This window comes from Acomys minous (assembly GCF_964271855.1).
Source record: "Acomys minous genome assembly, chromosome: 3".
NCBI lineage: Eukaryota > Metazoa > Chordata > Mammalia > Rodentia > Muridae > Acomys > Acomys minous.
In genome coordinates this window covers 70250401-70260695 of record NC_140485.1, presented here as the reverse complement: position 1 = coordinate 70260695, position 10295 = coordinate 70250401, and the positions used below count along the sequence as shown (strand labels likewise).

The 10295-nt window shown below is 52.4% G+C and overlaps 2 protein-coding genes across 2 annotated transcripts; one reads left to right on the top strand and one right to left on the bottom strand.

Moving 5' to 3' along the window:
• The first annotated feature begins 166 nt into the window (after window positions 1-166).
• UBE2C (ubiquitin conjugating enzyme E2 C) lies at window positions 167-2735 on the top strand. Its single transcript, XM_084775979.1, has 6 exons — window positions 167-372; window positions 706-733; window positions 1296-1382; window positions 1898-2102; window positions 2204-2263; window positions 2505-2735. Exons 1-6 carry the CDS (start codon window positions 275-277, stop codon window positions 2561-2563), a joined length of 537 nt encoding a protein of 178 aa, XP_084632105.1. The 5' UTR covers window positions 167-274; the 3' UTR covers window positions 2564-2735.
• A 4242-nt stretch (window positions 2736-6977) lies between these two features.
• On the bottom strand, window positions 6978-9849 carry TNNC2 (troponin C2, fast skeletal type). The gene is made up of 6 exons (XM_084775243.1): window positions 9729-9849; window positions 8054-8105; window positions 7815-7958; window positions 7601-7715; window positions 7352-7488; window positions 6978-7149 (listed from the first exon to the last, which is right to left on the bottom strand). Exons 1-6 carry the CDS (start codon window positions 9729-9731, stop codon window positions 7118-7120), a joined length of 483 nt encoding a protein of 160 aa, XP_084631369.1. The 5' UTR covers window positions 9732-9849; the 3' UTR covers window positions 6978-7117.
• Window positions 9850-10295: the final 446 nt, after the last annotated feature.

The window sequence follows — 10295 nt, the reverse complement described above, 5'->3', positions numbered from 1 at the left end:
ATCCGCCACTGATTCGTTAATTAATGGCAGCCTTCCCCACCAATCGGCTCTCCGAGGTAGGCTCCGCTGTCCAATCGCGGCACGGTACTAGGTAGCCTAGCAGTTGCGCAGAGGCCGAGCGCTCCGAAGCGTCCCATTGGCTGGATCAAACCCAAGCGAGCCTCTGATTGGCTAGCGCTGCGGGAGGGTTGCAATTCAAACGCGGGCGGCGGCCCGCAGCCCCGCAGTTGCTCATTACTCTCCGCACTCCTGTCTCAGTGCCAGCGCTCCCGGGATGGCCTCTCAAAACCGCGACCCAGCTGCTGCCAGCATCGCCGTTCGCAAGGGAGCCGAGCCCAGCGGGGGCGCCGCCCGGGGCCCTGTGGGCAAGAGGTGAGTGGTGCGGAAGTCATCCCAAGGGGGGGCTGCTCATTCCCGGTAGCCGGTGAGACTTGGGACACTTGAGGGGCACCGGGAACGCAGGAGATGGAAGGCTGGCGGAGCTGCCAGACGGCCCTCAGAAAACGCCCTGGAAGGGTTGGGGTTAACGTGCTGAAAAAGGCTCACCCGGGTCCTCCTATAGATGGTGAGCGCCCGAGCTGAACCTGCCTTTGAAGGTGGGGCGAGGCCTCCATGACAGCTCCTCACGATAGTCGTCGGATGGGAGGTGATATAGCACCTCGAGAGCATCCGTGCCCCCAAGTGACCCCCGACTTCTCTTTGCAGGCTACAGCAGGAGCTGATGACCCTCATGGTGAGTGACTGCCTGTTCCAAGATCAATTGGCCTACCTTCCCATCCCCCACCCAATTATCGGTAGCCTTCTAAATTACATCAAGCCCCTTGCTAACCCTGTAGGTGTAATTTCCTCTCTTGTGGGAAGTCCTTTGAACGCCCACCCCCGCTTGGTCACTGCAGCCGCCTTCCCAGTCGTCGGAGGCTTATCTGAACTCCCTTCTTTTGGCTCCAGTGCTAACCTCACCCATTCCCCACCCTTCTTGGAATTGCTAGTCCCATCGGACCTTAGAATTCTCTCTTCTGGTGCGTGCGTCTCTGCTCCGTTACCTCTAAATACCAATCTGTGTGTTTTAGTGACATACTAAATATCTGAATTCCTGGTGACAAACAAGATTTTGGGAGAAAAGCTGCCTGGTGCTTCCCTGTCCCACCCCTTCCTCCCAGCCTGTGATCAGCCTTCGTTCAGTCTGACTCTCCGAAGCTTTGGGGCCAGGCTGTAATGATCTCACCTAGAGATCCTTTCCCTAAGCCTGAGTGTGTACTCTGGGATCCAGCAGTTGGGTGTTTTTACTTCCCCAGACATCCGGTGACAAAGGAATTTCCGCCTTCCCTGAATCAGACAACCTGTTCAAATGGGTAGGAACCATTCATGGTGCAGCTGGCACGGTAAGTGTGTGTGGGGGGAGGGTTGTGTGAGGGGGCCACCTTGCTGAGTGTGGTGGAGGGAGCGCTAATTCGGCTTCAGTCTCCTGTGCCACCAGAGCACATGGTCTGAGCCCTGTGGCCGTGTTCTTCCAGTACACTGGTTTAAGCAGTGCCATCTATATAGCCCATGATAAAGTGGGTGAGTGAGGGCCTTGGCTAGTGGGAGGGCACAAGCGGCCTCTCATCACTGCAGATCCAGTTTTAAGTCAGAAATCAGATCTGAGTCAAATCTGAACTGTCACTTTAGCAACTAAGATACTGAGGACCACTCTGATAGCCCTCAAGACGCCAGGTCACATCGCAGGAAGACACCATCAGGGACCAACTTAACATATAGTATGCTGGTCAGACACAGACAAACTCAGAAGTTCCTACCCGCTTGGCCCCTATTTGGGGTTTGGATGGAATGTGGGGATGGGGGTGCGTACAAGGTGGGCGGGAGACTTACTCTCTGCCCTTCTCTCCCCAAATGCCAGGTATATGAAGACCTGAGGTATAAACTCTCCCTGGAGTTCCCCAGCGGCTACCCTTACAACGCACCCACAGTGAAGTTCCTCACACCCTGCTACCACCCCAATGTGGACACCCAGGGCAACATCTGCCTGGACATTCTCAAGGATAAGTGGTCTGCGCTATATGATGTCAGGACCATCTTGCTCTCTATCCAGAGCCTGCTAGGAGGTAACTTCTAAGACCACCCACCCCTACACACCATGGGAGTTTGCCAGGGCTCCCCTGAACCAGCCTCTTTATCCCTCTGACTGTTGTGACTCCATCCACAGAACCCAACATCGATAGCCCTTTGAACACACATGCTGCCGAACTCTGGAAAAACCCCACGGGTAGGTCCTTCTCCAACCTTCAGAGGGACCCTAGGGCCTGGGTTGGGCTCCTTCATCATTTGCCCTGTTGCTTCTTCCATGCTCACATAGATTAAGAGATCCTTGGATAGAACATGTCCCCTGTACCTTTCCTGGGCCCTGGAAACAAGTCTATCAGGGAGCCAACTAGATGGCAACACAGGGGTATCTACTATACGGGGCCGGTCCATCACTCACCTGAGACCTGTGTGTTCTCTTCCAGCATTTAAGAAGTACCTGCAAGAAACCTATTCGAAGCAGGTCTCCAGTCAGGACCCCTGATGCAGGCTGTGCCGTTCTCCTTTGTGTGGTCCTCTTTGTTTTCGGATGGTCTGTCCTCTCCTTATTTCTAAGCTGTGGTGATATTTCTGTTTTATTTGTTTTTTAAATTAAGTCTGCTTGAACCCTTAACAATGTGTATTAAATAAAAACATGTTGGTTGTTTTTGTATAAATTGTTGCCTCTAAGTTACCCTGGGGTGGGGTTGGGTGGGGCGGCTAGCTTAACATCTGGGTCAGCAGTGAGGTCACTAAGATGTGACCTTGTATCTTAGTTACTTTATCACTTTGCATATATTTCTTCTGCCTATAAACTGGGTGTCTCATTAATGCTCATCTGCCTAGAGGTTATAGCTCCCTGGCAGAAGGTTTAATACAAGTGAGGACCCAAGTCCATTCTCAGCACTCAGGGAGGCAGAGGCAGTTGGGTCTCTGAGTTGGAGGCCAGCCTGGTCTTATAATTTTGAGTCCAGGGCAGCCAAGACTACACAAAGCAACCCTGTCTCCAAAAAAAAAAAAAAAAAAAAAAAAAAAGGTTTGTGTCTGAGGAGTTTCAGCATGCATTGGGAATTCACAGTGGCTGGCTATAGATGAGCCTAAACCAGACCTTAAACTCAAGAATGTGTAGGAAACCAGGCATGGTGGCACACGCCTGTAATCCCAGCACTCGGGAGGCAGAGGCAGGTGGATCACTGTGAGTTCAGGGCCAGCCTGGTCTACAAAGTGAGTCCAGGACACCCAGGATAACAGAGAGAGACCCTGTCTCAAAAAACTAGATAAATGAATAAAAATGTTAAAGATCTATTTATTTTATGTATATGAATGCTCTATCTGTATGTACACTGCAGGTCAGAAGATGGTTGTGAGCCACCATGTGGTTGCTGGGAATTGAACTCAGGACCTCTGGAAGAGCAGGCGGTGCTCTTAACCTCTGAGCCATCTCTCCAGCCCCATAAATAAATTTTTTTAAAATAAAAAAAAAATTTTTTTTTTTTAATTTAAAGCCAGGTGGTGGTGGCACATGCCTTTAATCCCAGCTCTCAGGAGGTAGAGGCAGGTGGATCTGTGAGTTGGAAGCCAGCCTGGTCTACAGAGTGAGTCCAGGACAGCCAAGGCTACACAGAGAAACCCTGTCTCAAAAAACCAAGGGGAGGGGGGAAGATTTAACAGACTCAGCCTCAGCCACTGAAGAGCACTACAGTGGGAAGAAAAGAGGAAGGGTGTTTCTTAGGGTGTGGGCACTCCAGGGGTGAGTACCCACAGGGAGGAGTGCCGGCTGCTAAGGTTAGCCAGGCGTCTGCTCTCCCACGGCTCACAGCCATGTGGAAATGCTTAGGTAGCAGGTAAAGTAAGTAGTTCAGGGGCAAAACACCTGTTACCAGGCTAGAGAATCTAAGTTCAGTCCCAGCACTGCGGGGAGGAGTGGGAGGGGCAGCTGCTTGAGTTTCATCTTGGAGGCAGCAGGACACAGCAGCAACATGAGACCTGGGTTAGGAAGATCCTCTTGGTCGCAGTTCAGATCAGGGGAAACATTAACTGTTACAGAACCAGGCAATGGTGGTGGCTCGAGTCATAAGGCCGAATGAGCTATGACAGCTCACAGTAGCCACTTAATAAATGTTGGTTGAGAAACCCTGTCTGGGGGTGGGGGGTGGGGGGTGGGGGGAAGGTGGGGAAGCAGACAAATAAATGTTGGTGATTTCTAAACCTTGGGGGATAGAGGATCCGGAAGGTGCTTGCTGGCAAGCATGACAGCCCGAGTTCAGTCCCAGCCCCCACATAATGTAAAGGGGGAAATGACTCCCAAAAGTTGTCCCTCCTGGCCTCTACACGTGTGCATGGACACACACATGTAACCGTAGTAAGTGTAATCTTTAAAAAAAATTTTTTTTAGCCGGGCCGTGGTGGCGCACACCTTTAATCCCAGCACTCGGGAGGCAGAGGCAGGCGGATCGCCTGGTCTACAAAGTTAGTCCAGGACAGCCAAGGCTACACAGAGAAACCTTGACTCAAAAAAACAAAACAAAAAAAAAATTGTTTTTCTTTTTAATTAAGTTGAAGGGCTCAGTGGTTAAGGGCACGTGTTGCTCTTGCAGCAGGCATGTGGTGCACAGGCACACATGCAGGTAAAACATTTATACAAATAAATCTAAAGAAAAAATTTAAATGTTTATGTAGGAGAAGAAGACAGGATGGGGCGGAGGGTACTGAGTGAAATAACAAAGTTCAGACTTTGGAAGAACGATGGCAGCTGGGCTGTGGTGTGGTGGTGCACGCCTCTAATCCCAGCACTGCAGTTCAGAGGCAAGCTTGGTCTACAAAGCAAGTCCAGGACAGCCAGGACTACAATCCTTTAGGGAGGCAGAGGCAGGTAGATCACTGTGAGTTGGAGGCCAGCCTGATCTACAAAGCCAGTTCAAGACAGCCAAGGCTACACAGTGAAACCTTGTCTCAAAACTGGGAGGGGTGGGGGTGGGGCGGCATGGGTGTGGTGGCACACGCCTTTAATCCCATCACTCGGAAGGCAGACACAGGCAGATCTCTTGAGTTCAAGGCCATCCTGGTCTACAAAGAGTTCCAGGACAGCCAGGGCTACAGAAAGACATTCTGTCTCAAAAATAAATAAAAATAAAAATAATGGTGTGTTGGGCATGGTGGTACACTCCCTTAACCTCAGCACCCAGGAGACTAGCCAAAGTTACATAGAGAGAACCTGCCTTAAAAGAAGGGGGGGAAATGGCAAAAGGTGATCTTTTCTTTCCCCCTGAGACAGTTTCTCTATGTAGCCTTAGCTGTCCTGGATTAGCTTTGTAGACCAGGCTGGCCTCGAACTCACAGAGGTCCGCCTGCCTCTGCCTCCCGAGTGCTGGGATTAAAGGTGTGCACCAACCACACTAGGCCCTAGGAGGGTGATCTTGATAATAGCCAAAGAAAGCCAGGCTGGGCTGGGCGTGGTGGCACACACCCTTAATCCCAGCCCTCGGGAGGCAGAGACAGGCAGATCGTTGTGAGTTTAAGGCCAGCCTGGTCTACAAAGTGAGTCTAGGAGAGCCAAGGCTACACAAAGAAACCCTGACTCGAAAAAAAAAAAAAAAAAAAAAACAAAACAAAAAAGAAAGAAAGAAAGTCAGGCTGTGGTGTTGCCTGTCTTTAATCCCAGCACCTCGGGAGACAGAGACAGGTGGATCCCTGTGAGTTCAAGGCCAGGCTAGTCTACAAAGTGAGTCCAGGATAGCCAGGGCTATTACACAGAGAAACCCTGTCTCGAAAACCCAAAATAATAATAATAATAATAATAATAATAATAATAATAATAATAATAATAACCAAAGTACATGTGCTATATATAATGTGTGTGTGTGTGTGTGTGTGTGTGTGTGTGTGTGTGTGTGTAGGTGGAAATGTGGCTTAGTGCAGAGCATTTGCTTAGAATTCATTCCCCTTGGCTCCATCTCCAGAACCAAGTAAGGGCCAGCATTTATTAAATGACATTTGCTATGTGTCACGAGCTATTCTCAGCACCTTACACACGAGAATTCTTGAATTCCTGTCCCCCAGTAAATAAATATTCGTGATCTTCGTTTTACAATTGAAGAAACTGAGGCACAGAGAGGTTGAATTTGCCACAGTGAGGATTCAAACCCAAGTAACCTGATTGTCAGGCTAAAGTCCTAGACTCAGCACCAGCTCGGTAGCTACTGAGTTGTAGGAAGGGTTAACGCGTTGTCTGAACCAGTAGGGTTGGGATTCCAGGGAGGAGATGGGATCTTAGCAGGGACATGTGGTTTGACAATCTGCCAGGTTCATAAGAAGGGAAAAGACGTTCTGAGTGTGAGAAGTTCACCCTACCTCCTCGGGATAGGATTTCATTTCAGCTAGGCCATGCCCTTGGCCCTCTGGAAGGAGGCTGAAGGCAGGGAGATGTGGGTCCGGGGCAAGGATGCTCCTTTCCAGCTCTGTGCCTGAATGCAGCAGCAACGCTGTCTGGGCAGCCCGCAGAGAGTAAATATAGCACACCCAAAATCCAAGAGGTTCCAGAAATGCTGAGGGAGCCGTGGGGGGAAGAAGCGTCGCCCTTCCTGAGTTCCACTGCCGCACACCCTTACCCTATCGGTCCTAGGTGCCTTCGCTCCACCCGCCGCCGGCTCACCCTGGGGCCCCCGCCCTCTTCCAGCACCAGGTGCAAGTGCGGGCCCACTTGCCAAGCTGCCCACAGCCAGCCCCAGCTGCCGGGAGGGAGTCGGTTGCGAACCTGCAAAACCGGTTAAACTCAGCCCAGCACTCCTCGGCCCAACGCTCAGGCTCGGGTGACCCTGCTCCTTTTCATACCCGACAGCTCCGTGGACCGCTCTGGGCGCCAAGCCAGCCAGACATCCCTAAGATCCCCTGCCCTCAATCAGTCCCCTGGTCAGCCAGGCCAGCTTTAAATTGTCAGCTTTATTCCTTCCAGCCACAAAGCACGACGGAGCAGCCCTTCTCGGGTGGGGCGGGGAAGGCAAGAGTAGAGTTGCCCACGCCCAGGGGACCTGCAATCTGGATGGAAGGGAAGGCCCGCTCCTTACTGAACGCCTTCCATCATCTTCAGGAACTCTGAGGAGAAGAAAAGGGACCAGGTCAAGGGTACCACTCTCGGGGCAGAGACCTGGCCAGAGCTCCCCGCTCGCAAAAGGATGCCTTAGTAACTAATGGGTAAAAGCTGCTGGAGCATTCTTGGGGCCCTCAGAAGAGTGGGCGGGAACTTAGGCTATGCCCAGCCCCACCCACAAAGCCAAGAGCACCCGCTGGCCCTCACCGTCGAAGTCAATGCGGCCGTCATTATTCTTATCCCCGTCCTTCATCAGGGATTCGATCTCCTCATCCGTCACATGCTCCCCAGACGCCCGGAAAATCTCAGCCAGCTCCTCAGCATCAATGTAGCCATCTGCGTTCCTTTGGGAGGGAGGGACAGAGCAGGACACAGGGTCACAACCCTACCCTGACCAGCCTGCTCCTTCGCCTCAGAACAGCATCCCATGCCAGTGATCCCAGAAGCCCCAAGCACCTGTCAAAGATGCGGAAACACTCTGCCAGCTCCTCTTCGCTCTTCCCCTTCGCATCCTCTTTCATCTGGCGCACCATCATGACCAAGAACTCTTCAAAGTCGATGGTACCGCTGCCTGCAAGGAGGAGGGGGCCCCGCGCTTAGTCCAGTGTACGCTGAGCTTGCCGCCCCATCCCCCACCCCCGCATACCCTGCCCGGAAGGACCCAACTCACCATCCTCGTCCACCTCCTCAATGATGGCGTCCAGTTCCTCTTTGGTGGGCGTCTGCCCTAGCATCCTCATGACAGTGCCCAGCTCTTTAACGCTGATGTCCCCGCCACCATCAGCGTCAAACATGTCGAAGGCGGCCTTGAACTCTACCAGAGAGAGAAGGAAGGAGGGATGGGTGAGGCCAACGGACCGCCAGCCTCACTCACACCTATTCTCCCCGCAAGGGTCCACTCTCACTCACCAGCGATCATCTCCTCGCTGAGGTAGGACCTGGCCTCAGCCTGTTGGTCCGTCTGTAGGAAACAACGGGAGAGAATCAGAGAGCAGAAGGGCCAGTTCTCGCCCCAGCCTCATTCTCCTCCACCACCTCTTGTATTAGGAAGTGCCCCTGGGGCCTCGGAACTATTCCAAACCTGCGGCACCTCCTGGGGACCCGGCAGTGTCCATCCCCAGTACTAAGGGACACAGGCTGTGTGACTTCTCTGAGAGCCAGTCAGGAAGCCTCTCATCCCAGCAGTGACCTTTGGCAAATCACGCCTATGCGGGGATAGTGTGAAATCAGGGGTGAGCGAGGCTTTGAATTGTGTTAGCACCATTCAAGGATGGTTTTTCTCGTTTCCCCTACCTCCCAATGCTGCCTGGTACTGGACCAGTTGGTCAATAAATATATGTCCTGAACTAAATCATGAAATGCGAAGTCACAGGATTTCTGCCAAATGGCCAGATGCTGAGACCACAAGAGGGGACCGGCAGCTTCGCCTCCGAGTGTTGGCAGAGGTGTAAAACTCTCACACTATGTCAAATGAGATGGGCCCTTGCCTTGGTGTGAAAATAAGAAAATTCTGTCCTGTTTCAACGTTCTTGTTTTGGTTTTTAGATAGTCTTTGTTGTTGTTTTTTTGTTTGTTTGTTTGTTTGTTTTGTTTTTGAGACAGGGTTTCTCTGTAGCCTTGGCTGTCCTGGGCTCGCTTTGTAGACCAGGCTGGCCTCGAACTCACAGCGATCTGCCTGCCTCTGCCTCCCGAGTGCTGGGATTAAAGGCGTGCACCACCATGCCCAGCCCAGATAGTCTTGCTATATATCTCAGACTGCCCTGGAACTCATGCTAGAAATCAGGCTGGCCCTAAATTGCCCGTTCTCTAAGTTCTGGGTTTACACGTGCGGAATGCCACACGTGACCCTGAAAGTAAGGTCTCTGAGACATTTCCCAGGTGGCTCCCAAGCTAGGCCATCTGGGTCAGGGCTTCGGACTTGAGCTGGTGGTGAGGAAGGGGTGACCAGTTCCAAGGCATCCTTCAGCCAGCTGGCCCGGATCCTCCATCCCTCCTCCGTCCCTTGGCCTGACCCAGGAGGAGAGGCTAATTTTAGTTGGGCATGGGCTATGGCAGCTGGTGTCTGGAGTCCAATTACTCCTTCAAGTGAAGTGGGGAGGGGGGACACAGAAGAAAGCGGCAGCCCCAGAACAGCCTCCGTGTCTGTGGATGGTCAGGGCCTCTACCTCTGGCCTGTCACCCACCCAACTAACCATAATCCTCGGGGGTTCTTAGAGGGGTACTTTCCCTCTCTGCCTGCCACAGACTTGCCTGGGCCTATGAAGCCTACTGTGTGTCGGTCTTGCAGGATGACTGTTTCCTGTCATGGGGGGGGGGGCATCTTTCCTATGAAGCAGACCGGCTGAGGCCCTTTCCACCCAGCTCTGGCTGCACAATAGCACTTTCTAAAGCCTCAGAAGGTGGCCAAGAAGTCACAAGCCTTAAGGATCAATTCCTGGGATATTCCGAACGACCAGCCCTCCCCCACCCAAGAGAAGTCACAGCCTTCCTCGGATGTCTCCGTAGGACCTGGGTTCCAGAAACCCTAATCTCCCACCTTCAGATGTCCTGTGAACAAAAGAGCGAGGACCCTTCTTGTCCTTACCATGGTTGCTGGTGACTGGGACTCCTCTGCTGTGGGTCTCCTCCTCACTTCACCACCCAAAGGTGCCCCAGATCTCTCTAGCCCCCAGGATTTGTAGGGGCATCCTCTCTTCCCTCCTCCCTCCTCCCCAAAACTGGATCCCCTGACCAATCAGATCCAGGAGTTAGCAAGCCCCACCCCTCCAAGAGTCCTAGCCCATTACCTAATTTAGCCAAGGGCCTCTGCAGGGAAATTTAAGCCTCTGAGCAGGTGGCAGGCTCTGACGTCCTCCTAGATTCCTAGGAGGAGGGCCTGCCCTGCTCCACTGTCTTAGGGAGCTCCTTTCCCCACTCCCCAACCCCCCACCCCCAGTATACTTGCTTCAAAATGGGGAGGATTTTCAGAATGAAATCAGTAGAATGGGAAAAGCCCAGGCTTGAAGTCCAAGATTCAAGACCCATTTCTTCCTCTGAGCCATGTGACTGAGGGCAGGTGGTGAGGCCCCTCAAAGCACACCTTCCTCCAAGAATGAAATGGCAAATGTGAACCCTGATGAATAAGTCACCTAGCTGGTGTTAGGGGCCTAGG